We start from the raw sequence: 27,066 nt of genomic DNA, 5'->3' as shown, positions 1-27,066 counted from the left end.
ACAGCCTCCCTTTAATACGACAGCACAGATGTTATTGATAACACTGAGGGACTAACGTGTGACTCAGCCGCAGGCAGAGCTGCAATGATTGGCTGAACTGTTCTGATGATTTGTCTTTAAAGCAACGTCTCTGCTTCCAGCTTGTAACATGTGAAGTTTCATTGTCATATGTTTGATAATAAATGGAGTATTTGGGGCTTTTGGCCTGCTCGTATCTGTTGCTTTTAAGCTTGTAAACACAAAGTGTGTCATATCTGAGGGACACACGTGTTTTAATAACACGGTGAAACACACATCAATCAGCACATCAACCAGTGCGTCAGACTGCTTCTGAAATCCGACCGCGACCTGATCAGAGAAGCCACAGGACAAAGTGTTTTGGGGGGATTTGCTGCTGCAGAGGCAGCAATTAATACACGTTAATGATTGTTTTAGGTCGTCTGAGCTTCAGCAGTGTTTAAATAGGACATGAGCCGCTCTCATCTCGTCCGGATCGGCCATGATATTTCAAGGTTAACTACTTTAATAACCGATTAATCCATTTTTAAGGAAGAAATGTCAAATACTTCCTGGTTCTAACTTCTCAATTGTGAGGGCTTCCTACTTTTTCTTGTATTATACAACAGCAGATGGAATATTCAAGGTTTTGAACTGTGATTGAGACAAAGGACACAAAATGAAAAATCAAAGAATCGGGAATATAATCTTCCGATGAATTCATAATCAGCTGTTTGAGTCCAGCTCGTCTCCCCGGGGCTTTAATAAACGCTCTGCTTGTTGGAAAAGTGAAAGTTTGGATGGTTTACTCTCATCTAACTGAAGAGAGAAGCTCAAAGCGGTTTGTCGCTTTGTCTGCAGACAGCAGAACAACAGCTCCCCCATCAGGCCGACATGCTGCATTACAGCGGCAGAGAAACAGGCAGCGCTCTGCACACACTTTCTGTCTGAGACTCCTGCGCTCATACCTGCGGCTGGTCTTCCTCCCTCGCTCCTCCTCTGCTGTTTTCTCTGCTCCTTTTTCTTTCTGTAGCTTCTTTCCGATGAGCTCTCTCATCTTCTCTCTCTTATCGGAGTCGTACTCTTCATCTGCATCCGCGTCGTCTTCAGCATCGCCGTTGACTTCGTCGTCTGTCTGGAAGAACACGCCGGGGTTCAGAAGCAGAGAAAAGCGAGTGTGGGAACTTTGTTTTGATCTGCACAGGATGCCGTACTGACCTCGGCTCCTCCTGATGTCTTCTTCTTTGTTTTCCTGTGAAAGCAGAACGTGGGTTAATGTTGACGGGACGAGCATTGCGAGCGCAGAAGAAGACGTTTATTTTCTGATCATCGATCGATCAGTGTACATACTCATCCACGGCTGGAACAGAGCTCAGTCTGGGGTCGTCCTTCAGGAGGTCGTGGCTGCTTTTGCTTTTTCCCTTCAGAGTCTGAAGAAACACGAAAGAACGATCATCAGCTGACTTTGATTTTATACATTTTGCAGCATTTTTTAAACTTGAACGAGAACTTGATTTGTGTAACTTCTATTTAATTTTAATAGAAAATTACTTAAAATCAGCAACATTGCAGATTTCTTAAACTGACTGAAGCAGTTACATTTTCAAAGACGCGTCAGGCGACAAACTGTCCACTGAAAAAGATTACGGTGCAGCAAATACTGAATAATTTCCCAGCTGGAAGCATCAGATGTAGTCGACAGGAGTATTAACAGACGGGGCGTCTGTTAATACTCCTGTCGATCAGCATCATTTATGATTATCTGAGATTAACCAAATTTAAAATCACGAGACTTTGGTGGAAGTCTGGCTGAAATAATCAAACCTTCACTTCCACACAGAGCCTGTTTGCTCTGCCTGCAATGGTTTGTGCTGTGAGGCCTTCATCACATCCAAAAACACAAAAGACTCAAACAACTTAAATAGATTTCAGATGTTTCAGTAAAAGTGACGTTATGACTCCCTGCAGACGCCCGACTGAAGCTCCCTGGCAGACGTGAAAGACGGAGGCGGGCTTCATATTTCAGTACCTGACTGACTTGATTCACCATCTCCTCTTCCTCTTCAGCTTCCTCTCCGAATGATAACAAACTGAAGTTCCTGCAAAAATCACCATGAAGCATTAATAACAACACATTTATCTGTGCAGCAGCTGACAGTGAGTTTCAGGACGGTAACCCAATGAGGCTCCTGTCATTCAAAGAGAAAGAGAAGAAGAAGACGGGCTGAACCGACTCAGACTTCAGGTTTTCAACTGTTGGTTCTTCTGTTTTTTCTTCAGTTCAGCACCAAACTAAACTTCTACATCAGCCTGCATGAGTCTCATGTTTAACCTGAAAGACTTGAAAGCCTTTCTCGAGTCGATCACAGGCGACAGCCGCAGAGGAGCTCAAACCGCCATTTGGTTCAAAGCCGTTTAATCGACTTCGCTGACAGCGATGATCTGAGAGCGCCGGAGCAGCCGGCGTCACGCTGCCTTCAGCTTCTATCGTTTTCTGTTTTATGGTCATTTTGAGACTCAGTGAAGCTTCCAGCCTGCTGTGCTGCTGTTCCTGCTTACAAAGACACAGCTTAAAGACAAACGTGACTCCAATCATCGACTTTCAGGAGGAGCCCAAAGAACAAGAAGATATGAGGTCCTGAAATCTGTTTCAGGCATCAAAAACAGTCAAAGTGAAGTCAGACAGGAGCTGCTGCTGTCGTCTTGTGACGAGATTAATGATCAATTAATTCTGTTGCGACGTGTTTTAAACTTCACATTGGTCTGGCTCATCAGTTATAATTATTATTAGTTTTATTATCATCATTATAATTATGTTGTCAACCTTTAGGGGGGACAGACACAAAGATATTTAAAATAACTAGAATAAATATTCTATGTGCATACATTCATGCATATTTGTAAAGTTTTTCCATGTCCCTTGTTGTTGCAGCAGATGTGGCCGCTGATGCTCTGATCGAGCAGATGAAGCAGTCGAAGATGAAGAAGCCAGAAAATGAACAAAAGAGGTAAAAAAACCCCCAAAACACATCAAAGTAAACAAAAGAGTCGGAGCACCTGCAGAGCAGAAACCTTCAGACGACGTCTGAACACTCACTTTGTGGCTTTTGACTGCGACTTCTTTCCCTCCTCTTTATCTTTTTCCTTTCTGGCTTTCTTCAATTCACGAGGCACAATGTCATCGAAAGGACAATGAAGCACCTGGATGAGACAAAAGCTTTTTAACGTTGGAGACGTGAGACACTGAAGAACTGTCAGGCGGGTGGAGAAGAGAAGCAGAGGAGGAAGAAAATACCTCGGCGGTTTTTATCTTGTGGGCGTTCAGAGGCCTTTCCTCGTCGTCACATTCAACCTCTGCTAATCTGAGCATGTTGTAAACTGTGTCTCCTGTGACCTGCAAGAGGCACAAACTCATATCAATTCATACATTTAAGAGCATCATAAACAATGTGGTGACGGAGACGTGGTTGTTTTTCTTGAGAGGTTCGCTCCGCTATGTTTTAATAGTTGTTCTTGTTGTTTTATTGTGGAATATTGTATGTTTTTTGTTTGTTTGTTTGTTTGTTTAATATGTTGTATTTGCTACATTTTAATATGTTCTGACTGGCTGCTACCTTGGCCAGGTCTCGCTTATAAAAGAGATTTTGAATCTCAATGGGACTTCCTGGTTAAATAAAGGTAATAATACACACACAGTCCGTGCACACAGGAGACGTTTGACTCGGGCAGTAACGTCCCGGGACAGACGTCCGACCGGGACGGACGTGAACACGCACCTTGCCGAATATGGTGTGTTTGTTGTTGAGCTCGTCGGCGCGTCCCAAGGTGAAGAAGAACTGACTGCCGTTGTCATGCGGCCCAGCGTTCGCCATGGCGACCAAACCTCTCCGATTGAAGCGCAGCCTGGAGTGAAACTCGTCCTGAAAGTTTAAAGAGAAAGACGGCTTCAGTGTTCGCTTCATGCTGCCATACGGGTGAGTTTCTTATTCAAACTCATGAATCATCAGTCTGACCTTGAACGGTCGGCCATACACCGACTCTCCTCCTGCTCCTGTTCCGGTGGGATCGCCCCCCTGAATGATAAAGTCTCGCACCACACGGTGAAATATTGTGCCGTCATAGTAACCTGGAGGAGAGACACACATTAGACAATAAGCCAACGTTATATTTTACAGGCCTGGAACATCTCGAGGTTCCTGGAAATAACTACGTAAATTGAGAGTAATTACAAGGAAAACAGAGACGCTGTTCAACTGGTACATTTCCAGTTATTTAACAGCAATAAACCCGAGAGTTTAAAGACTAAAGAGTCTCGTTCGTCTGCAGGCAAGCATGAAAGTCAACATACCTGGAAAATACCGTGTGTGATAATAAATCAGTGATGAATTACTGCTGAGTTTTAAATTGAGCTTTTATTTCAATAACATGAATCATTTTCCCGATAATTAGCACCAAATTACAGAGTTTGTTCCAGGAAAGTTATGGACCCAGAAAGTAAAGAATTACTCACAATTAATGTAAAAAGTGAAATACTGATGGTGGATTTGAGTTTCGTCCATTTTTAGATTAATGGATGTTTAATCAAACCAGCTACAACCTGAGCCTGCAGCTCAGGGGCCGCCATGGTGGTAAATGCAGATTATGATGTGATTTTAGAAAGCGGTAAAGGAGATATGTTGGTAGAGGGTTCATTTAATTTTGCTCCCAGGAAACCTCCAGGACACCCCAGAAACATTAGGTCCTAACAAACATGACTCACTGTGAACTCAAAGTGCCATTTAAGGCAGATTTTCCAATAAATCTGAGCATCTCACCGTGGATGCATGTGTTTCCTTGCACAGTTTTTGGCATTTATTTCTGAGGTACTACACCGGAAGCACGGCTGGCTTTGGGCTGTTACCTTCCATGCACAGCTGCACGAAGTTCCTGCATGCCTTAGGAGCCTCCTTAGACCACAGCTCGATGTCAATCTCACCGGCTGAGGTCTTCAGCAGGACCTGAGATCACAAAGTGGGAGATTAGAACCACATTTTCATATTTACCTGCTGTCAGAAAAGAAAGTAAAATAATTTCCAACTCAAACGTTTCATCGGGTTTGCTGCAGGTCGTACACTGAAGGCTCAACACAGCAGTGGTGTTAGCACGATTGAATATTAGAGCTACGATCGTTACATTGCGGCATATACTGTCTTCAGCGAAACGTGCAACGAACCAAACCAAACCAAACGTCCCCCTCGTCGTTATAACTCTAAAAACAAAACATACATCGAAGGACTTGTTCGAAATGCACATGAAAACACAAAGCAGGTTTTAAACCGCAAAAAGTGGCGCTCACCTTTCCGTTTGTTGGAGGCTCTTGAATGTAAATATTGCTCATTCTGCCGCTGAGGTTTGTTTGTCGTTAAAGCAAGAAAACTATGTTTTTTCACGCTGTCTGATCCTGAAAACTGAGAAAACACTATGTAACGGTTGTTTCATTAGCTTGCTCTACAAGTGACAAATATCATAACTTCGTCTCTACAGCCATCTTGGCCATAAGCGTGAGCTTATTGTTTACTTCCGAGTCCGTGGGGGGTTCTAAATAAAAGAATTCTGTATTTTTCATTAATTTGGATATTAACATTTGAATTAGTTCACGTGTTTTAATACCAGATTTAGTGGATGATTAATTTACATGGGTATCAACGAGCAAATGTTCTAGTGACAGAACAATCCCAAGAAATGTTATTTACCCCCCTATAGTTGACTTTTGGTTTGACCCAAGTGCTCCTTGAAAATACACCGTCAGAAACAAAACAGTAGTTTTGTTCTCCCGCTGCCAATCTTTTTTAAATACTTCAAATTAAATTATTAAAAACACTGACTGGAAGCACTGATTACATTCTTGCCACCGTGTGTTGACGCTGGTTTATTCTGGAACCGGAAGAAATAATATTTTAAGTGGTGGACGTTGTTGTTCCTGTATCTGTGTCATACCGATAAACAAGCCATTTTTTTTTATCGCTCACTGTACATCCAGCCCAAAATACAATCTGTATAGAAATTAACGTAGCAAAAAATAATCGGTTTTCAGAAAACATAGCATGATATTAGGCAGCTGGTGTCAAAATGGGTGAGAGAGAATTCAGACGTCCAGGCGCTGAACGGAAGTGCCGTAATTCAGAATGGACCACGCGGAAGCTTCGTAGCAATGGCGGCCGCTGAAAACAATGTGGAACTTAAGCGAAAAGCAGAGGATAATCAGGATGGAGATGGGGATGGAGAAGAGGATGAATGGGTCGGACCCATGCCAAGCGAGGCTACAAAGGCCAAGAAAAGGAAAGGTTCGTTTCTGGCGCTTAGATAATTTGACATATTTTGGTTGATCCACGACTCCTGCTAAACAATGCTAATCTTGCTAACCAAACTCCCGCTAACTGCTGGATGGTTTTGTTTTGTTTTTGTCAGTACTTGAATTTGAGCGTGTCTACCTGGAAAACCTTCCTTCAGCTGCGATGTATGAACGGAGCTACATGCACAGAGACGTTATCACACACATAGTTTGTTCCAAGTAAGTGGTTTTGCAGTAAACATCTGACTTTGTCACAGTGTTTTCAAGTGACTGTGGCCTCGCGGGACTGCGTTCCCACTTCATGCTTTCCACATATTACTTATTCATGTTTTCAGGACAGACTTCATTATCACGGCCAGCCAAGATGGCCATGTCAAGTTTTGGAAGAAGAAGGAGGAGGAGGGAATCGAGTTTGTCAAACACTTTCGAAGTCATCTCGGTATGCGGTGAATTTATCGCTTTGCATTCATCATAGTGTTTTTATTTAGTTAGTTATTTATTTATTGATGAGAAGCGATAAAGAGTATGAGCTACCTTTCCTTTCGTGTCTACACATTGTATTGTTCACTCAGATATAAGACGGTGCGCTGAGTCCTGACGTTGTTCTTGCAGGTGTGATCGAAAGCATCGCTGTCAGCGCTGAAGGAGCTCTTTTCTGCTCTGTTGGTGACGATCAGGCCATGAAAGTGTTCGACGTTGTCAACTTTGACATGATCAACATGCTGAGACTGGGGTGAGGCTAAGCTGCAAAGTGACTGTACTTCATGTGAAATGTGCTCAGACAGTGATTACAGGTGAGCTGAGACCTGTTTCGCAGTGTGAATGAGTTTTCCTCTCCCCGTCCAGCTTCCAGCCTGGCCAGTGTGAGTGGATCTACAACCCCAGGGATGCCATTTCCACGGTGGCCTGCTCAGAAAAATCCACAGGGAAGATCTTTGTCTACGACGGAAGGGGAAGCAACCAGCCCCTCCACGTCTTCGACAAGATGCACTCCTCGCCGCTGTCCCAGATCCGCCTGAATCCCGCGTTCAGAGTCGTCGTCTCTGCTGACAAAGCGGGAATGCTGGAATACTGGACCGGCCTCCCGAATGAGTTCAAGTTCCCCAGGCACGTGCACTGGGAGTACAAAACAGACACAGACTTGTATGAGTTTGCCAAACACAAAACGTATCCCACCAGTCTGGTGTTTTCTCCCGATGGGAAGAAAATGGCCACTATCGCCTCTGACAGGAAAGTCAGAATCTTCCGCTTCCTGACGGGAAAACTGATGAGAGTGTTTGACGAATCGTTAACGGTAAGTCCTTGCACGTCGTTCCGCCTGCGTGTCCTCTAATGTGGCTCATTCACGTGCTGATCGCGGCTGCTTCCTGTCAGATGTTCACAGAGCTGCAGCAGATGAGGCAGCAGCTGCCCGACATGGAGTTCGGGAGGCGGATGGCCGTGGAGAGAGAGCTGGAGAAGGTGGACGGCATCCGACTGACAAATATCATCTTTGACGAGACGGGCCACTTCGTGCTCTATGGGACTATGCTGGGCATCAAGGTCATCAATGTGGAGACCAACAGGTGGGTTCACAGGAAGCTCACACCGCCTTGACTCAAAGCACCTGTTTTAGTCAAATGTCAAGTCGGTGTTTTCTGGGTCTCGTTCCTCAGATGTGTGCGGATCCTCGGGAAGCTGGAGAACATCCGTGTGGTCCAGCTGAGTCTGTTCCAGGGGGTAGCAAAGGCCATGCATGTGGCGCCCACCGTGGAGATGAAGGCGTCTGACAACCCCGCCTTAGAGAACGTGGAGTCTGACCCCACCATCTTCTGCACCGCCTTCAAGAAGAACCGCTTCTACATGGTGGGAGAACGAGGAGCTTTAAATGAAATGATCCAGCTTTGGTTTCTCTGTCTAATCTTCACATTTTTTTCCTAACTTAAGTTCTCAAAGAGAGAACCGGAGGACACAAAGAGCGCGGACTCGGACAGAGACATCTTTAACGAGAAGCCCTCGAAGGAAGAGGTGATGGCCGCCACGCAGGCCGAGGGCCCCAAGAGAGTGTCGGACAGCGCCATCATCCACACCACCATGGGAGACATCCACATCAAGCTTTTCCCCGTAGAGTAGGTTCAACAGAACATCACGGCTTTGTCCAGAGGTCTGCTTCACGCTTCGTTGATGTAAACGAGTCTTTGCTCTGTTGTTCTTAGATGCCCCAAAACTGTGGAGAACTTCTGTGTCCACAGCAGAAACGGCTACTACAACGGCCACATTTTCCACAGAGTGATCAAGGTGCGTGTCTTACCTGGTTCGTCAGGCGCATTCAGGCAGGAATCAGTCATGTGACTCCGCTTACATGTCTGTCCTTCTCGTGTGCAGGGCTTTATGATCCAGACAGGAGACCCCACAGGCACCGGCATGGGAGGAGAGAGCATCTGGGGGGGAGAGTTTGAGGACGAGTTCCACGCCACGCTGAGACACGACCGCCCCTACACGCTCAGCATGGCCAACGGCGGCCCCGGCACCAACGGCTCGCAGTTTTTCGTCACTGTTGTCCCGACGGTAAGTTCTCAGACTCGTACGCACAAAGAGGTCGCTCATTTTGGTAAATATGGAGCCAGCAGCCTGTTAGCTTAGCATAAAGACTGGAAACGGGGGGAAACAGCTAGCCTGGCTCTGTCTGAAGGTTAAAACTGATCAGCCTGCTTAACATGTAAAAAATAAAACAGAAACAATGACTTGTGGTTTTACTTTGCTTGAATACAGATGAAACAAATAAGATTTAACATGTTGACCAGCGAGCTTCGTGGGCTGTTAGGATGACTGTTTCTGTTTCCAGTCTATATGCTAAGCTAAGCTAACGGTCTAACAGACAGATGTGAAGAGCGGTCTCAGTCTTTTCATCCAACTCTCCACAAAACGGCCAACAAGGGGCCGCTGGTTGCAAAAAGAAGTCAGATTTTATGAGAAAATGACTCACAGCAGTCATGAATTAAAGCTTCAGAGTTTAAGAATCCATCACTGATGCAGCCTGTCGGTTAACATCTGACTTCCTCCAGTTGTACCGCCGCGTCCTTCTCTAACCGACAGATGACACGTTACAGATTGTCCGCCTGAGGGGCTTCAGACATGTTGTTTGTGCTTTTAACGGTTGGTGCGCTGCCGCCTCTTTCTTCCCGCAGCCTTGGCTCGACAACAAGCACACCGTGTTTGGAAGGTGCACAAAAGGCATGGAGGCCGTCCAGAGGATCTCCAACGTCAAGGTCAACCCCAAGACCGACAAGCCGTACGAGGACATCAGCATCATCAACATCACCATAAAGTGACCGTCGTCTTGTCCTGTACAGCCATGTTTTTTTTTACCAGAATGACTTATTAAAGAACGCTCAGAGGACGAGTGCAGTGACTTATTTCTGCTGGAGACGTTTCAGTTTGTTCGTTCCCTCAAAGAAAAAAAAAAACAGGCAGACAAATCAGGTCAGTCAGTTTATTTTACAGCATCACATTATGAATAATTTACAAAAGCCGTCATTAAGTCCACTGGTAACAAAGGTTCGGCCGCGCTTTGTGCTTCTACGTCTCAAAACAAATGGAAATGCTGTCACGAATTACGTGGAAAGGCTTCTCACACGTGCGTTTTTATTTGCATTTTTATACATAGATACATAAGTAAACATTACATAGCAATGAATAAAGATGAAGTGGAACGATGGCGTCAGTGTTTTAGGCTGAATGCTTCACTACGTTCACAGTACACGTTACTGAAGGCTGCGGATGGCGGGTGCTCCTGCGCCGGACACAAACAGGACGTGTGAGACGTTTAAATAGGAATATTTTCACAAGACATTTTGTTCTGTGGTGAGATTAATATTCTAGAAACAGCAGAAAGTTAATTTGCTTCCAAATGAAAACCAGTTGAGGCAGCAAACAAGTGCATTCCACAAATTCTGCGTGCAAGACACTCCACAAAACAGGAGGCAGAATCGGCGCGCGAAGCCTCGAGTCGGCGTGACGTCGGACGTTCCCGCTCATAAATAAGTTCAGTAAACAGTTTGTCCTGTAACAGAAAACACTGCGAACGAGCCGAGGCCGGCTGTGGCTTTAAATAGGTTCAAACAACACACTCAGAAAACCAAACGTCACTTAAAGACCCCACGACGCCTCAGCTGCTATTGCTGACATCAGATGTCAAGGCAACGTGAGAAACGTCAGAAAGTCCTCTGAGTCAAACCAGAGGGAACGTTTCCAACCCGTCCAAATAGACTGAATTTAACCCGGGTCCTCGTCATTACTTCAGGATTAGGAAAAGGGATGTAAATGACACTATCAGTACAATACAGACGACTCTGCATTTAGTCACTTTAGGTTACTGTCACATATGGTGGTTATGATGGATGACATGAGATAGAAAATACAGAGTCCACTGTGGCACGAGGAGCATTGAACATGTTACTGGTCCTAAAGTCAACTCGCTATGAAGCCAGATAAACAGCGCGTCTCTGGAGGAAGGTTAGAAGAAAGGAAACTGAAGCCAGGTGTCGGGAGGTGGAAGCTGCCTGAGGACTGAAGCAGGATGGGAGTCTGGAGCTCTGCGGCCGGTGGGTGCGACCGGTGGGGCAGACTCAAATGTTCTGTCGTTTCTGAGTTTCAGTGAAGCGAGAGAAAGAATTCACATCTTTGTTTTCTTTGCTCACAGTCGTGCGCAGAGAAGGAAAGATGAGGGCAGGCCGAAAGTCTGCTAAGTTAGTGTTTGGAAGTGATGGACGAGCGGGGCTCAGACACCGGAGGGGGTTCGGTCGACGGGGAGGGCGGCGAGCTTTAGGCCACGTCCAGGACGCCAGCAGCCACCAGCTGTCTGGAAAGCCAGTCCAGCCCCTCGTGGAGACCCATCCCGCTGCGGGCGTCGCAGCCCTGGATGTGCCAGCTCCTCCCGCAGCACAGCTTGTGTAGGCTCAGCAGCTCCGTCATCTCCTCCACCGACACGGCGCCGGGAACATCCTGCAAACACGCAGAGCGGTGAGCGACGGCGAGGTTACTGTCGCCACAAACTCACCGTGAAATGACCCCACAGTGCTGCTAGCGTGTTAGCGGTCCGCTACCTGTTTGTTGGCGAAGATGAGCAGCAGCGCGTCTCGGAGCTCCTTCTCCGTCAGCAGTTTGGCGAGCTCGCTGTGAGCCTCCATGAGCCGGTCCCTGTGGCAGCTGTCAATCACGAACACCACCGCTTCACGAGCACAGAGGAAGAGGAGGAGAGGTTCAGCTTTAGCTTCAGCAGCCACTGTTAGCTATCGTTAGCCCTCAAACATGACGCTGCTGCAAACTCACAGAAAAATAATCCTAGATTTGAAATCAGATCTAAAGGCTCGGCATGCTAAATGTTTTTGATGAGCATCAAACGAACAGAAAACAGCTTCAGGTTTCACTGGACATCTGAGCGTCACTTACACTGACGGAAGATGGAGTTTGAAGGTGAAGCAAAGCTCGAAAAGCAGGATATAAATCATCCTCTGGTGCGTTTAATATTGTATAATTCATGTGCTGCAATAAGTTTTTTTCTATGTGCTCTCATTCTGTGCAACATCAGTGAGCTTTAAAGGTAAAATGTTGCTAAAAATCAGCAAAGGAAAACGTGTTGAGCTCAGGAAAAGTTTCACTAACTCCACCAAAATGTGTTAACAGTCTGCAGGATTTCTTGTCCTTGCACTATAAATGCTGCGGCACGCTGACATTTCGACAAAACCACAGATTCAAAGTGTGCAGAACACAGAGGGTACCTTGAGTGTTCAGGTAGTAGTGTTTCCACAGAGGTCTGAGCTTATGCTTTCCGCCCACGTCCCAGATGGTGAATTTTAAGTTCTTATATTCCACCGTCTCCACGTTAAAACCTTGAAACAGATCGAAAACCAGCTTAGATAAAAGCTAAAGAGAAGCGTGCTGTGCGTCGTCACTGGAGGAGCAAACTGGCTCCAGTGCGATCTTACCGATGGTTGGGATGGGCTGCATGAACTCGTCCTGCTTCAGCTTGAAGAGGATGGTGGTTTTTCCAGCTCCGTCCAGCCCGAGCGTCACCACCCGGATCTCCATCTTTGGACCAATGTGGACCCGGTTGTCCTGAAACAGAGACGTGTTTAAAACAAACCTGAGCTCTTTGGGACTCGTGCGGATGTCCAGGATCAGCTGAGTGGGCGTTACCTTGGTGAAGGTGACGGGGATGCCGGCGTCCAGCTGGATGTGGTCTGCCAGCTCTGTGAACTGATGCTGCTGCTTCTGAAGCGTCTCCAGCAAACAGTTGATCTCCTGCTTCGCCAGCACGACTCTGCAGTCATCCTACAACAGGACAGAGGCGACATGCATCAGGCCCGTCGCCGCCGCGTGCCGGAGGCTTCGTCCAGATCTGGACCGGCCTGAGCGTCTCCTACCTGTTGGAGTGTTTTCTCACAGTGCAGGCAGGCGGTGGAGACCTGAGACAGCAGGATGGTCATGTCCTCCTGCTGCTGCCTCAGCCAGATCAGCCTCTCCCGGACGTGGGCGTCCACCACGCTCAGCGCCATCTCCTCCTGCCGACACAGAGTCTCGTGGAGGTCTGCGAAGTAGGCTCGGACGCAGGAACGAGCACTCTCTGCTGTGCCTGGGACCTGACGAAGACACGGGATTAACGTTAACGCTGGAAGGAAAGCTCAACGATGTGTGTTTCAGCCGAGGACGAGTCCCGTCTTACGTGTTCAGTGTGCGCCATGCCGACCCCGTCCTCCACGATTTGCTCTCCGCCTTCGATCTGCTGCACGATGCCCACCAGCTTCCTCGAGTACTCGGACACTTCGTCTGTGAAGGTGCGGATGCAGTGGGCCATGTCCAGGATGGACGCACGGATCTGATTGGCTTCGGTCTCCAGAACAGCATGCTGGGAAGAAAGTTGACCGCATGAGCACGTCTCTTTGGATGAAGAGATCGAACATGAAATGGTTACTGCAGCTTATCTTGACTACCTTATGTCCCTGGTGCTTGCCGTACTCCTTGCACACACAGCACATGAGGGGCCCGGACTGACAGGCCTCCTCCAGGCAGACGAACTCGATGGCGTGGACCTGATGCTGCGGGCACAGGGTCTTCTCGTGAGGCTTGTCCGCCAGCGGCACCCGGCGGTGTTTGGCCAGCGTGCGGGTGGAGTGGGTGAGCTGGGAGCACTCGGCACACAGGTGGGTGGCACACACGGTGCAGTACATGGAGGCCGTGTGGCTCTCGTCCTCGTCGCACCGAATGATGCACTAGACGAAGAGCAGAACGGTGAACGGAAGGTGCAGCAGGTGCGACGGACACTGCAGAACAGTAAAAGCACAGGTGTCTTACCTCTCCCATGCCTTTCAGGGCGTCCTCCGCCATCCCCGACTGGTTGGTGGCTCCATTCTGGAGTCGCTCCAACAGTTCGAGCAGCGCAAAGTTCTTCTTCAGACCCCAAACTCCAGAGTCCCCTGAACAGGAAGGTGAAGACAAAAAAAGAGTGAGGGAGTCAGCTGGAGCAGTAAATGTGTTGACTGCGGGAATTGAACAGGTTTGTAGCTCTTATTTTGTTCAAAGTGGACGAAGAAGCATAACATGAGCTTTTATCAATATAATAATATTCAAACAACCTCAAAGTTTCCTCTCAAAACGCAGTGCTCCTCTTACTCACCCAGCTCAGTGACCTGTCTGTCGAAGGGGCAGCGAACCGCTCGGCCATGGAGGGGCAGCCGGGTGAGACAGTCATGGCACACCGTGTGTCCACAGAGCAAGAGACGAGGGACCTTGTCTCCTTGGAGGGAGAAGACGTCCTCACACACGCCACACTCGAGCACCTGTGATAAATACACAACCTGGTGAACTTCCAGAAAGACCCTGCGTGCCTGCTGCAGGGAGGGAGCTGCTGTCACCTTGACGCGCAGGATGTCAGATGGTGACCCCCCCGATTCCTGTCTGTGCTCTTTAAATATCTACGCTGATATTTGCTGAACACAGGGGCGGGTTTGAACTTGCACACCGGCGTCCTTTAACACCGATCGCGGTGCTGAGCCGCGCTGCCACACAGAGGAGCTGCAGTCAAGCTAAAGCGCAGCTAACGATGGCAAACCTTCAGCGCTGTTAGCATGTTACAGACACAAACATCAGCCTGGTGCTTTCACATGAAGCTAGTTCACTTGATTGAGACATAAGCATGCAATATTATTATTTCTGTTAAGCTTTCAAACGCAGCTTATCTAGAATCTGGATGACTGTTTGGGGTCCAGTGCCACCGACGCCAACGCAGCAGCGTTCACCCAAAAATCAGAAGCCACGAAAGCTAGCCTGCTGCCGATGCTTCGTGCAAGCTAACCGGACAACGTGATCACTGTGAGCGTAACATGGCCGCGGATTTTAGTAATAATGTCACAACCTTAACGGTGTTTCCAGTCGCTCCCCTCCCGTGTCGGATACACGGCTCCATCGTCGCTACGGGACTCTGCTTGTTTATTCCTGCTGCTGCAGCGGCCATTCTTGGACGACAGCGCAGAGGAGTGAGCAGGCGCGAGAGCACAATCCCGCAAGTACTTCCGGTTTCGCTCTCTTAGTCTTGTTAGCATACAATGTCCTTCTTTCGGCCTTGTGTTTCGTTTTTTTTCCGTCAGGGTGCAATGAACTTAACTGTCGTGTCATAAATTGCAGTTTCTTCTCAGGATACCGGTAGTGTAACAGACATTTTTGCTTCTCACACGTAGCGAGAAACATTGTGATGTCGCCCACTTCCTGCTTTGAAGCGCATGCGCAGTACCACAAAAGTATTATATTTGTCATAATGAACTTTTCTAACCTGCAAAATTGAGCCTGAAAATCTAAATAAAAAATATGTGACATTTCTGAGGAATCATATAGTTTTAATGCGTTTTTGTCCAAGTAATAGGGCCCATAGCTTAAGCTTTTAGAAAGATGGTAAACCCATTTTTGAATTATTCAGTAAAACGGAGGTAACTTACAATACCTGCTTTGGTGAAAATCTGTTTTGTAAGCAACACTATGTTGTAATAATATAAGATATTAAACGATTTTATCCTGCCTAACGGCTCCAAGTAACTGAATGAAAGTTAGCTGGAAAAGTGTTGTGATCTATCAGTATCAATTTTGAGGTTTTGACTGCAACATGGACAAAAACCCCCATGTTGACTACAAGTCCCAGAGGGCGGCGCGGTTTGTCTCATGGTGATGACGTAAATTTGGCGCGCGTCGAACTGTTGTGGTTTACGGTAGTCTAAACGCCGCTCAGCTCAGCTATCTTAACGGTAAGTGTATTTTATCGAATAAAATAGTCGTTTGTGTATTTAATCTGCGTTCTGTTGGTTGTATGTGTAGTTCTATTTGGAGAGGAGCTCGAAACACGTTACTCCATGTTTTCACTCCGGGCGGGTAACGTTAGCTAGCTAACTGCTGGACCGTCACAGCCGTCCTTATGGACATTTGTTTGCCGAGTTCATTTCAAATGTAGTTTATTTAACCTCCTTCATCCTCTCAGGAATCCACCCCTGATGTCTCAACAAGCACAGCAGACGGTGCCCTCCGCCCCAGACTCCCCCGCGCTGGTGGTGACCAGTAACGTGCAGAAATATGCCATCAAGAAGAAGAAAGTCCTCAGCGCTGAAGAGGCGGAGCTGTTTGAGCTGACCCAGGCTGCGGGCATCACTGTGGACCAGGAGGTCTTCAAGTAGGTGACCCACAACCAGTGTGGTGCATGTACTCAAACACTGCACTTAAGTACAGTTAGTGGTACTAATACTTTATTTTTTCCATTCTGTGCTGCTCTGAACTTCTACTCCTGTGCACCTCAGAGGGAGATATTATACTTTTACTGCGCTATATTTATCTAACACAGATTGATCACCAGCGTAATTGATTCATTGTTTAAGTCATCCAGCAAAAGTGTCAAATGTTTGCTGGTTCCAGCTTCATTAAAGTGAGGATTTGCTTCCTTTCTTTGTCATTTATGACAGTAAACGAGGGATCTTTGGGGTTTCATCTGTTGGTTTGACAAAAGAAGCAATTTGAAGACATTTTTTGGGCATTTTAAAGCGATTGTGAAAACAATCAGTAGATTAACCCCTAATAGACATAATCGTTTAATCTGTTAATATTAAATATACATATATATAACAGCCTTAGAAAACACAATAAATCGTTAAAGATGAGAATCGGTGGTTTTCAGCCTCTTTGGGTTTGTGACCATGAGGTGTCAGCAGATCCACCAATCAGATCTTTCCCCACTAAACTTCTCAGGTTTATCTCAAAATGATCAAATATTTCCAAAAGCTGTGAGAAAGATCCAAATGCTTTTCTACTCTCACTAAAGTAGGACTTTGGATTCAGTGCTTTTACTTGTAGTTGAGTACTTTTTGAAGTAGAATATCTCAGTACTTCTTCCACACTTGCAGAAACGTGACTGCGATGCGTATGGAGTGATGAACAGGAGGAAACCCTGATTTCACATTCTTCCTCTTGTTGTCCTCCAGGATCATAGTGGACCTGTTAAAGATGAACGTGGCTCCTCAAGCAGTCTTCCAGACTCTGAAGGCGATGTGTGCAGGCCAGAGGGTCGCAGAGAGCGGCGGCGGCGTGGACTCTTCAACCGCCTCCCACACGACTAGCATCACCACGGCACCCACAGAGGCCAGAGGTCAGTGTCTGCAGGCTGAACAACGGTCAGCAATAGCTGCAAGATCACAGGTGCAAAGCAGGGGCGTCGTGGCGCATGTGCTCATAGAAATGGTGTAAGTTTCTCTGTCGTAACAAGTGCAAGATAACTAACTTGGCTGGGAGGGAGATGGCAGTCAGGCCTGCTCTGTACAGTCCATGACAGCAGTGTAACCGGCAGGTGATGGAGCAGGAAGAGCACAGGTGTTACTCAGAACATTAATGTCTCAGTAAGCTTTGATAGCATGACTGTGAGCCGTTCTGCACAGAACCAGGACTCTGAACCAGAAGCAGCAGAGTGGAACTCAGCCGCCGCTCAGTTTCTTATTCTGTGACAAAGTGAAAAAGGCTTAGCAGGAAAAATAAGAGAGCACTCCTCTGAGGACTGAATGAAGAGCTACGAGCTGTGTTTTGTTTGTAGTAACCCTGCGAACATCCAAAGTCAAGAGGTGGCTAGAAGCACCGTTAATCATCACTAATTATTTTAAAGGTCAGCAGGTTTAAGTGTCATTATTAGAGTGTCTCACCTGCGTGCAGGTGTCACTAATGACAGCACTGACGGCTCAGCTCTGTTGAATTGAATTCATCATTGAATTTAGCCCATGCCTCAGAGGCTGGACACTCAAATAAAATGGCATAAAGCACAAAGGTGAAGTGGAAACTGTGGAGTGAAACCGCCTCAGCGACACCGGCAAAACTGGATGAAATGCAGTCATTTTTAATGTCACCAATTACACCTGCGATACTCCTCAGCTCAGTCAGTGCTAAGCTGTGAAAAGCAGCAGAAATAACACACACACACACACACACGCACGCACGCACACACACACACACACACACACACACACACACACACACACACACACACAGAGAGGCAGACATGAAACACTGTGTGCATTGAAGGTTTGTCTTAACACTTCTATCTGAAACACTGCTGGGTTTTTGTGTATGTGCATGTGTGTGCGTGTGTGCGTGCGTGCGTGTGTGTGCGTGTCCTTTTCGGCAGAGTGGAAGTGTAAAGAGCTCAAGGTCTGCGGAGCACAGACTCCCAGCCTTTCATAACAAAGTGTAGAAAGAGCCGCAGCTCAGAGAATTTTTTCCGACGTTCTTCCCTTTCAGCTCGTCTTGTCATTCTTCCCGCGCTCTTTGATTCTCGCCTCCCCTTTCAAGCATGTGAAATATTCACATTCCTTAAGTACTGTACAGAGCAGAGCTTCTTGTCCTGCACGCTGCACAGCGTAATCCTCACTGACTAAAGTCCCTCTTCACTCCCACCATGCTGAGGTCTTTAAATGAAGACCAAGGATGTGCGCTGGATGTTAGAAAGAATAGAGGCTGGTCTTCACTGTGTGCATGTCTTGGTCCTTTCTAATTTCTTCTCTATCCTGCTTGAATTCTATTTTTCTGCGAAGAAGAGGACTCTTTGGTCTCTGGAAAGAGCCCTAAGCCTCCTGCAGCGGCCCCCTCGGCCTCTGGCCCCAGAGCCACGAGGGTCAACACTAAGATTGTGGTCTACGGCCCCCAAGACGCTAGCTCTCCTCACACTCAAGGTCCCCCCCCCCGGTGCACTGTGTGTCCGCCTCCATCTGTCTGCCTGCTCGCCTCAGACCTCATGCCGTGCTTTCCTCATTTCATGGTTATGCAGAGTGGAAACTGTGTGTGTGTTCATGCATGTCTGTTCTGGGTTTTGATGTTTGAACTTAGTTATAAGGAGCAGGAGGCTTCATTCATGGAGAAAAAAAAATCTTTGATTGACTTCTTTGATTCTGAATCGGTCTGTTGTTTTGCTTCCTCTTCACTAAATGTGCCGAGCGGACAGAACGTAGAGCAGAAATCTGCGGCCTGATCTGCACTGAAAGCAGGACCTTGGGCTCAGTGGGCTTAATAGTAGGTTGCATTATACATCTATGATGCTACCACACACCCATTTCTAATGGGTGAAGCCTTGGCCTTGAGGAGAGGTCACCAGGTGGTCCCCAACCTCCTCTGGGTGTTTCGACCAGAGGAGGTTGGGGACCACCTGAAACTCTGCTGTGGAAAAACGATCTCGACATGAATTAACTGTGAGCTGCACCTTCAGGACCCTGCAGCAGAGAGCAGCACGCTAACATATGAATGATCCTGAGTCACGTTTCTACTCTGCTGCAGGTAAACTAACTGGTCAGAGTCACTGACTGAGTGAAGCTCTGACAAATAAAACAGAGAAAAGAGTCTTTTTGTTCAGAAAAGTGGTCCATGAAACGCTGACAGACTGTGGGGCCAGTAGCAGTTGCAGGATGATATTAAAGGCAGCGAGCAGAGACGAGTCAGAAATCTGAAATCAGCGTCCGTCTGAAGTTTGCTAACATTAGCACCAGAAGCTAGTGGTTGTAGAGGAGCAGGTGAGGCTGCAGAAGCAAAACCACAGAGTGTTAAGAAAAACTGGTTTTACTACGTCTGAATTTTCATTTCTAAGAGGAAGAGTTTCTTAATTCTTCCTTCAGATGTGACCGAGTCTTAAAATCCTCTGGAGGCGCACTGAATGATCACAGCTCACAGGAGAGAAAAGACGTTTCTAGTCTCCTTTTCCTTCTTGGTGTGGCTGTAGCCAAGTGTGCAGTGATATAAGCTGAAACCGTGTGTGTGACATTCAGCCCTTCGTTTGTGCCTTTTCCTCGTCATCATCACTTTCCATTTTTAAGCTTTTTTCATGTCGTTTGGAACATGTGAAGCAACGATCTGCCGTCCGCCCGCTGCTTGAACTCGGCATGTTTTCTGGCTTTGTGTCAGCAGTGCGCAGTAAAGCTGCAGCCGGCCACGGCGAGAAGAGCAGGGAGGCCTCCAGCCAGCGCGTGCAGCGGCAGCCCAGCGCCACCAGGGGGCAGAAGACCAAGAGCTCCGGCAGCAGCAGCTCCTCCTCACAGATCAACTCCACGTAGACTCAGGTCACCATGACAGCATCTGTAAATATGTAGTCTTCTTCACATTTAATTTATCTGTATGCGTTAAAGGGCCGGTTAGCCCAAATGAAACAAGAAAACATGCAACGTTACAAAGTGCTTTGAACCAGGATGAAAACAAATTTGCTGTCAAACAACTTGTTAAGCGTTTGCTTGTTTAGATTTTGACAGTTTGGTGCTGTTTAAAGCGCTGAATTGGCTGTCAGCTGAACCCGTCGACACACAGACGACTGTCACTGGATCACTGAGGAGGACTTCAAAAAGTCGCGTTTGTCAGGAAAGTTCTGGAGTTACAAAGAGGTTTTCTGTGAATCTCAGGCTCATTTCGTTAATCTCGACGTTAATCTGAGAAAGACATTGCAGATGATGAAATCCTCAGAAAGCTTCATGTGTATCGTGCCTGTGTGTTCACATGTGATTGAGTTATTGCTTCTTGTGTGACTCTGAGGCTTTTAAAGAACCTGAAGCCTCGCGCTGCATCTTTGTCTGAAAACCTGCTCTGGATGGCCGACAGACCTCCCTATGAATGTTTTATTTGGTTCAACAAACCAGAATTTAAAAGAAAAGCGTTCACACTGAGTCTGTGGTAGCAAAATGAAATGAAAGCGACCTGAAAGACGAGACAGACGCAGCTCATATCAAGTTAAACTGTGTGTTTTTGTTGGTTTTCTACTGAAAAATGAAAATGTCTGTACTCAATGTGCCACTTTTTATACGACTCATCATCAATAAATCCAATGATGACACATCCACCATATCTGACCCTTTGTGTGTCTCCTGACCCGATTCCCCTTCTCCCATAAACATACTTCGAATAATAACTTGTTGTCTGATGTGTTTGTGCACCGCAGGCTTTTTGAAGAGCTGTAACGTCACCAAATCCTCATCTTAGATGTCTGAACTTCTGTCAAACTCTGCACATTGGTCATTCAGCTGTGCAGGATCTGTAATGTTTCCGCTGCCGTGCTTCTCTTCTTTAAAACGTTTGATTTCCACTCAGAGAATCTTCTTGTTCGTCTGTGAAGGCGCCACAACGGCAAAAGGCGCAGAGTCGGGCTTCTTTCTCTCTCTGCTGGTTGGCAGCGATCCCCCGCACAGATCTCGGCGTAGTGGTGGTCTGTCTTCCGCCTTTGTCTGCCGCTGAAGGAGAACAGCTGTCCTGCCTTTCTCTTGTTGAATGCTTGATAATACAGCCAGAGCCTTGAGGAACGCAGGTTACTGTGTGATGGAGATGAAACACACGTTTGTTAGCGTCGCTTTCATGCTGCTGATCTCACTCTGGCTGCTATGGTCTAATTGATTTTTTTTTTCCCTTTTGTGTCCCGTGTTTGCGGGAGGAGAAGGGGTCGATATCTTAAAAAGTTGAGCTGTTTGATGCCCCCGCTGTCGCTGTGCTGTGAGCACACGGGGGCAGTAGAGACACGCGCTTCCTGTCGTCACCGGTCGAGCCCACGTCCTCCTTTTTCCAGCCTTTTCTGAAACGCTGCTCGCCATCATGAATGAAGTGAAATGAATGCATTTTGTGCGTGTTTGAGACAAAGCGCGCTCTCATTCACAAACAGGCTGGTGGTGCAGTCAAGAGGTGGTGCAGACAGGGTGTGTGGAGGCCTATGAGGCGGGCCGCGGGGCTTTTATGTGGCCGTTTGTCCTGTTTATGTGCTGCCGCCTCTCCTCTGCTCTCCTCTGTGCTCTGCATTGATGGCAGCGCGCCTGTAATTGATGGCACCTTATTGCTGTGGTGTAGCAGGTTTAATGGGGCTTGACAGAGCAAGGGAAAGCAGCATGCAACCATGGAGGGAGCTTAACCCTTTCGCACACAAACCCACCCTCCGCCCGTGTCCCTCCCCGTCCTCCGTCGCCACCCTCGCCTGTTTTTCTGGGCTCTGCGTCCCCCCCCACTCCCCCAACACAAATGAGAGTACAACAGGCCCGAGGTGATTAGCCTGTTTACGGTTCCTCCTGTTATCAGTGGTCGTGGTAATGGCAGTTTGCTTCATGATCAAGAAGCTCAGACACCCCTCTGACTCCACTTCCCAAAATAAACACTCTCCAGCTGTTGGTGCTCTCCGCTGTTCTGCCTGGAGGAAACTGAAGGTGAGCTGCTGGGAGTTTATTCCCTCAACCTCGCTGCCGGGCTGCGGTTCCCGAGGCGACCTCCAGGGGTCAGTGTGGATCCAAGCTCCCGACGCCCGGGTTTCCATAGGCATCCACTCCAGCGTTTTGGATGTGTTTATTTTGTTATGAGGGAATTTCATAGCCGGTGCAGACTCCTCCATCAAACCCAGCGCATCCAGGCATCCTTCACTCGCACACGTGCGCGCATGAGAGTTCGCGCGCGCACCAACGCGCTATATGCACCATTAATCAATAGAGACGATGAAATGATGCTATTGTGCGCGAGGCAAGGCGGGCGGCGCGCTGAATAATGAGCCAGTCAAAGCTGTTGGCAAATCATTAATGCAAGGTGTTGGTCTAAACCTGCTCCTCACACTCTCTCTGTGCAAGCTGCTCCCAGGTGACAGAAACTGGGGAGAGGCACTATTTTAAGAGCTGATATCACACCTCTTTCTGTTTTTTTTCCCTCCCCATCACTTATATTCCCTCCTGAATCTCTTTCTCTGTGAGAGCTCGGGTGAGGTGTGGAGGAATATCATCCCCCCCCCCCCATGTGAACTCTTGGTCCACATTTCTCTCTAAATTTATAGGCCACTTTCCCTCACTTGTTGTCTCTCTACATTCACTCCCTCCTCTAACCCCTTCACTCTCCATCATCACGCCGCCCTCCTCCCCTCTGCGCTCCCCCCGCCGTCACCCTCCTCGCCGGGCTGGCTGCAGATTGGCTATTTCCTGCACGCGCCCAGTAGAGCCCTTATCAGAGGTAGAGTGCTGATTGTTGGTCTGTCTCTCAGGCTGACTGACAGTTGGGGCTGCGCTGCTGAAATGCCTGATTTGGTCAATGTTTGTCTGTGGGGCCTTATCTCCACACCTTATATTAACTGCCTTGACAGTATGTGCAGGCAGTCTCTCTCCATCTTGTTGCACCGCCCCCCCCTCAGCACCGCCACCCTCCATCCTCTGTCTCTATCTCCACTCTCTCTCTCTACACTCTGCTACACACTATAGTCTTTCAGCCACCAGCTAAACACTTTCCGCTGATCCTCCTCTTCCATCATTCTTCCTCTTGTAGCTGGATCAGCATCTTGAACGCCATAGATGCCACTTTATTTCTCATTTGTTATTTCTTTCAAAAGCGGTAATGGAGCTAACATTCTTAAAGGGTCAGTTCATCCAAATTACAAAAAGACAGCCCCCCACCACCCACCCACTTACTGTTAGTGGAATCAAGCCATGCGGAAATTTTTGGTTTTATCTTGCGAGGTTTTGAAATGCTCGTCTCTGAGATTTCTGCTGCTGGTTCGATACAATGGAGGTGAACTGAATCGCATTTTTGCTCAAAGCAAATGACATTTGAAAAATTCCCCAGCAACGATTGTTTCCAGAAATAGTCTCGGTTATTCTGGATAATCTACAGGCTTGGCTGGAAACGGTTGAACTGGGAGAAGTCACAGCTGAAGAAATGTTCTCTAATGTTCACGATGTGCACCTTTAATGCTGCGAGCCGGCCCAAGCCAGCGTTTTAGAAATAAAGGCTGAGTCAAAATCCCCACAAAGAAAGTGTTTTAATGACTTGAATTGCTCATATTTTATCTGTTCAGTGATATTTCCTGCAGCCTTTGTTTAAATCGAGCAGGATTAAACTCCAAATAACTCGTCTAAGCAAACTAACAAGTAGCTTTGTCTCCTTTCTCCTGTAATTAGTGTAATTAGTACATTACATACATCTTACATACATACATACATACATACATACATCTCGGGAAACATACTGGGACTTTCCATAGCTGTAAATGAAGGGGAGGTGCTGAGAGGAGGTTGACTGGAAAGCTGCTGACAGCTCTGAAAGGGTTTAAGTGGATCTGGAGTTGAGATTGTGTTTTCACACATGAAGCGTTCCTGTTTTGTTTCCAAACATACGAAAACTAAACGCTGCCTCAGTGGAAAAGCACTCACTAAAGGGTCTCTAAAGCCCCCAAACTCCCAGAAATACGACAGAGGACGAGGCCTCGGTGTCCTGAGTACCAGCCTCACTCACAAATGATCTGATTGGCTGGAAACCACAGCAGAAACAGCCTTCACCCTTAGCTAGCTATTGTCATTTTAAAGAACTTATTAACGCCTTATTCAGGTGTGTTATTAAGATCATAATTCATGGACAACAACTTCCTCACTATCAAGAAGCAGCAATGAGGAGGGAAAACTCTTATTTAACGGTGTAATAGTTGTAGAATATGGTCATACAGAAGAAGGCATGCAAACAAGCAGCTAGCTGATGCTAAATATGTGAACCTTAATATAAAGTAATACTTACATTTGATCAGCAACAAATCCCGCAAAAAGACCACGACCACGTTTATCTGTTCATGATGGCTCTCCTTCCTGTGTGCCGTCGAGATCCACGTTGTCCAAAAACTATTGAAAACACATCAGTGTGACACACACACACACACACACACACACACACACAAACACTCAGCAGAGCACCAGATGTGGATTCATCCGCTGCTGAAAATAGTCCCCAACAAATGCTCTCTGTCCTCCTGTTTTCAGTGACGTTTGCTAAAAGCTACAGTGTCCAGCTGCTTTAGGAAAATATTCAACCTGTTTTATGAACGAAATAATGTTTTTATGACCTCTTTTTTAATAAATGACGTGGGGGGTGGTTGGATTTGGGGCCGAGGGCCACAGACAGGAAGCCCTGATGGGATTTGTTCAGTGGCACGCTGAAGTCGCAGCACTTTAAATCCCGCTTCTGCTTCGCTCTCTGTGGCTCTACAGGTCGTCGCTGCGGTGTTTTAAATAATCTGACGAGGAATCCAGCAAACAGCTTGACTGTCACAGCGAGTGTAATCACCGAGGTAAACACACAAACACCAACTGCACCGAGCGGAGTTAATCCACGCGCCCACCAGAACCAGGAACGGAAAGCTCTTCCTGCTTTTTGTGAAGTAGCACTTATCGACAGAGCGAGGAAGTAAACACGGCCTCGCGAGCGTTATTTATTTATTCACTTTATTAGCACGAGGCTGTTCATTCCGTCTGTTAATGGCAGCTGTGGGAACGAATAGAGTTCACACTCACTTGGACCCCTATTGTGTGGCAGGCTGTCAGGTTACACACACACGCAGAAAAGGCGAGGCGCCCTGCACAGCTGCTTTCGACTTGTGTCTTCCATTAATTGTTTTCTGAAATCGTTGCCGCGCTTCAGTCGTACTGTAAGGTGCCTCCAGGACGCGTCTCCAGCCGGCTCGCGCTCTCCCGGCGCTGCGAGGCGTGTCACGGCTCTTCAGCTGGCCGACTCCACGTCAGCTGGCAGGTTTTGATTCGTTGAGGTCTGTTCAGCGTGCCCTGATTGGATGCTCGGGGGAGCCTTTTTGTGCCATTCCAGCACCCTTTTTAGGAAGTCATGTGATCTCTTTAATGGTTTTTGCCCACAGTTTGAGAGTTAAAATCAGTGGAACTACTTTCCACCGAACAAATAGTTCCTGCTCTGTTTGGCTGGTTTTTTTCGTCCGGTCCTCGACTTGTGGAGCTTTTTGTGGTTTTGTAGCACAAACTGGTCCAGTAGACAGATCTATGATGTGTTTCGTGACCATAAACCAGGAGGAATTTTAGTGCTATGCAACACCTAAATGATTGGTTAATTGATTGTGGAACTGCCAATCAGCTGTCAAAGCGTGACTTGACAGCAGTTGGTTTATTTGTCAGGCAAACGCAGCTAAAATCAGCTGATTCCAGCGTCTCTTTACGAGAATCTGCTGCTTTTCTCTCTTTTATTGTGGCTGTAAACTGAATATATTTGGGTTTTTGGGGCTGAGAAAACAATGAACGCTGGAAGGCGGGTCAGCAGTTACTCAGGTACTTCTGTGCAGTTTTGAGGTACTTTTCTCAGATTTTTGCTGCTTTAGACTTGAACTTCACTGCGTTTCAGAGGGAAATTTTGCACTTTTTACTCCACTGCACTGATTGACGGATGTGATCAGCAGCTGCTTTAAGACCTTGACAGTAAAACACTCCAATAATATAATGGTACAGCACATATAGGAGGCCCTTTTGCTGCACTGACTAGCAGTAAAACATACGTACTTTTGCTTATTTGATGCAGGATTTTCACGGTGAGCTACTGAAACTTCTACTTAAGTGAAGGCTCCAATGCTTTCTGCAGCCTGGACTCCCAGTGGTTTGTTTTTCACTGTTTTCTGACATTTTTTAACCTAAACAATGCATAAAGTCATTGAAAATGTCATTGTCACATGACCTGTAGGCACAGATCACGTGCTTCATGTTATTATATTGAATTTTAGAAATGAGAGACTTTGTAAACTTCCTCAGGGTGCTGGGGGTTCACTCATGACCTCAGGATTTCTAAAATCTGGCTGTGTGTGCCGCACACTTGACGAAGTCCATTTGAAGGAAGCAACGCTCGCTGTGCTGTGGATTAAGAGCTGCTAATTGTTGACTGAAGCACAAACAGGAGAAAAGAGGACTTTAATCATTTCCCAATTAAGACGCTTCCAAAGGTGTTTTGTGTGCATGTGTCTGTTACTCTGCTCCAAATTCCTCTTAATTACGGCACAGACAGAGGTTACAAGTCCATCTTTGTCTCTGCGTCTATTTCATGAATTTTCTCCTCTGTCTGTTTAATCTGAGAAGATTTTAATTGCATTTAATTATGCATATTTAATTAATACACTTCAGTCTGTAGTTTAGGAGCTTGCGAACCTGTTTGGATCGTTCTTTGTTTTTTCGTTCTGTATTTGTTGGTTTGTGGGATGCAAATCAATAGTTTGAGAAGAACAGAAGTAATTAAGAGCCACGTGTAAGCTTTTAAATATTAGCTCTCTCTGTTTTCACTCAGAGAGAGCTGTGACACTGTGTGTCCGTGTGACGGTGTGTGCTCGCGCTGGTGTTTATGCATGCGTGCAGGTGTGTGCACGCCTGCAGATAAAGCAGTCGTGCAGGTCAGCTTCCCCCTGAGGAATCCTTCATGTGTCAGTGGTGTCATGT

The 27,066-nt window shown here is 47.0% G+C and overlaps 4 protein-coding genes across 9 annotated transcripts in view; 2 read left to right on the top strand and 2 right to left on the bottom strand.

The window, feature by feature from the left end:
• cwc27 (CWC27 spliceosome associated cyclophilin) overlaps window positions 1-5,545 on the bottom strand; it is a 28,510-nt gene extending 22,965 nt beyond the window's left edge. Inside the window, exons 1-10 of the mRNA XM_070989692.1 lie at window positions 5,333-5,545; window positions 4,898-4,994; window positions 4,011-4,123; window positions 3,774-3,917; window positions 3,293-3,391; window positions 3,095-3,198; window positions 2,027-2,096; window positions 1,348-1,427; window positions 1,216-1,249; window positions 966-1,132 (exon numbers count right to left, since the gene is read on the bottom strand). Coding sequence (XP_070845793.1) covers window positions 966-1,132; window positions 1,216-1,249; window positions 1,348-1,427; window positions 2,027-2,096; window positions 3,095-3,198; window positions 3,293-3,391; window positions 3,774-3,917; window positions 4,011-4,123; window positions 4,898-4,994; window positions 5,333-5,374 — 950 coding nt within the window. The 5' untranslated portion in view covers window positions 5,375-5,545. The remainder of the gene's footprint in view (window positions 1-965; window positions 1,133-1,215; window positions 1,250-1,347; window positions 1,428-2,026; window positions 2,097-3,094; window positions 3,199-3,292; window positions 3,392-3,773; window positions 3,918-4,010; window positions 4,124-4,897; window positions 4,995-5,332) is intronic.
• Window positions 5,546-6,164: 619 nt separating this feature from the next.
• On the top strand, window positions 6,165-9,734 carry ppwd1 (peptidylprolyl isomerase domain and WD repeat containing 1). Its single transcript, XM_070988635.1, has 11 exons — window positions 6,165-6,320; window positions 6,445-6,547; window positions 6,664-6,767; window positions 6,941-7,061; window positions 7,175-7,622; window positions 7,703-7,893; window positions 7,984-8,173; window positions 8,255-8,436; window positions 8,524-8,605; window positions 8,693-8,875; window positions 9,496-9,734. Exons 1-11 carry the CDS (start codon window positions 6,188-6,190, stop codon window positions 9,637-9,639), a joined length of 1,881 nt encoding a protein of 626 aa, XP_070844736.1. The 5' UTR covers window positions 6,165-6,187; the 3' UTR covers window positions 9,640-9,734.
• A 52-nt stretch (window positions 9,735-9,786) lies between these two features.
• On the bottom strand, window positions 9,787-15,058 carry trim23 (tripartite motif containing 23). Of its 2 annotated transcripts, XM_070988636.1 has the most exons (11): window positions 14,721-15,058; window positions 13,983-14,145; window positions 13,661-13,782; window positions 13,300-13,578; window positions 13,032-13,214; window positions 12,733-12,948; window positions 12,506-12,640; window positions 12,295-12,424; window positions 12,088-12,198; window positions 11,413-11,537; window positions 9,787-11,311 (listed from the first exon to the last, which is right to left on the bottom strand). In XM_070988636.1, exons 1-11 carry the CDS (start codon window positions 14,817-14,819, stop codon window positions 11,132-11,134), a joined length of 1,743 nt encoding a protein of 580 aa, XP_070844737.1. In that variant the 5' UTR covers window positions 14,820-15,058; the 3' UTR covers window positions 9,787-11,131. The 2 variants fall into 2 exon arrangements, with proteins under 2 accessions (XP_070844737.1, XP_070844738.1); XM_070988637.1 differs by lacking the exon at window positions 13,661-13,782 and having other exon boundaries at window positions 13,300-13,488; window positions 13,996-14,145; window positions 14,721-14,829.
• Window positions 15,059-15,518: 460 nt separating this feature from the next.
• mzt2b (mitotic spindle organizing protein 2B) lies at window positions 15,519-20,695 on the top strand. 5 transcript variants are annotated; one of them, XM_070988945.1, is made up of 5 exons: window positions 15,519-15,600; window positions 15,831-16,019; window positions 16,822-16,985; window positions 18,415-18,552; window positions 19,775-20,695. In XM_070988945.1, exons 2-5 carry the CDS (start codon window positions 15,844-15,846, stop codon window positions 19,918-19,920), a joined length of 624 nt encoding a protein of 207 aa, XP_070845046.1. In that variant the 5' UTR covers window positions 15,519-15,600; window positions 15,831-15,843; the 3' UTR covers window positions 19,921-20,695. The 5 variants fall into 5 exon arrangements, with proteins under 5 accessions (XP_070845046.1, XP_070845048.1, XP_070845047.1 ...); XM_070988947.1 differs by lacking the exon at window positions 18,415-18,552 and having other exon boundaries at window positions 15,526-15,600; XM_070988946.1 differs by lacking the exon at window positions 15,519-15,600 and having other exon boundaries at window positions 15,844-16,019; window positions 18,418-18,552.
• Window positions 20,696-27,066: the final 6,371 nt, after the last annotated feature.

The sequence above is a fragment of the Chaetodon trifascialis genome, chromosome 20, assembly GCF_039877785.1.
Source record: "Chaetodon trifascialis isolate fChaTrf1 chromosome 20, fChaTrf1.hap1, whole genome shotgun sequence".
Classification (NCBI taxonomy): Eukaryota; Metazoa; Chordata; class Actinopteri; order Chaetodontiformes; family Chaetodontidae; genus Chaetodon; species Chaetodon trifascialis.
Note: the sequence above shows the minus strand (reverse complement) of the source record. Positions and strands in the feature narration are given on the sequence as shown.

Excerpts from the sequence above, each read along its gene's own strand:
- ppwd1 (XM_070988635.1), top strand. The coding sequence starts at position 6,188 with ATGGCGGCCGCTGAAAACAATGTGGAACTTAAGCGAAAAGCAGAGGAT. Across the intron at positions 6,548-6,663 it reads ACACACATAGTTTGTTCCAA|GACAGACTTCATTATCACGG; the intron begins GTAAGTGGTTTT and ends TCATGTTTTCAG. Across the intron at positions 7,894-7,983 it reads ATCAATGTGGAGACCAACAG|ATGTGTGCGGATCCTCGGGA; the intron begins GTGGGTTCACAG and ends CTCGTTCCTCAG.
- mzt2b (XM_070988943.1), top strand. The coding sequence starts at position 15,844 with ATGTCTCAACAAGCACAGCAGACGGTGCCCTCCGCCCCAGACTCCCCC. Across the intron at positions 16,020-16,821 it reads GTGGACCAGGAGGTCTTCAA|GATCATAGTGGACCTGTTAA; the intron begins GTAGGTGACCCA and ends GTTGTCCTCCAG. Across the intron at positions 16,986-18,414 it reads GGCACCCACAGAGGCCAGAG|AAGAGGACTCTTTGGTCTCT; the intron begins GTCAGTGTCTGC and ends TTTTCTGCGAAG.
- trim23 (XM_070988636.1), bottom strand. The coding sequence starts at position 14,819 with ATGGCCGCTGCAGCAGCAGGAATAAACAAGCAGAGTCCCGTAGCGACG. Across the intron at positions 14,146-14,720 it reads CGACTGGAAACACCGTTAAG|GTGCTCGAGTGTGGCGTGTG; the intron begins GTTGTGACATTA and ends TATTTATCACAG. Across the intron at positions 12,425-12,505 it reads TCCCCGTCACCTTCACCAAG|GACAACCGGGTCCACATTGG; the intron begins GTAACGCCCACT and ends TCTCTGTTTCAG.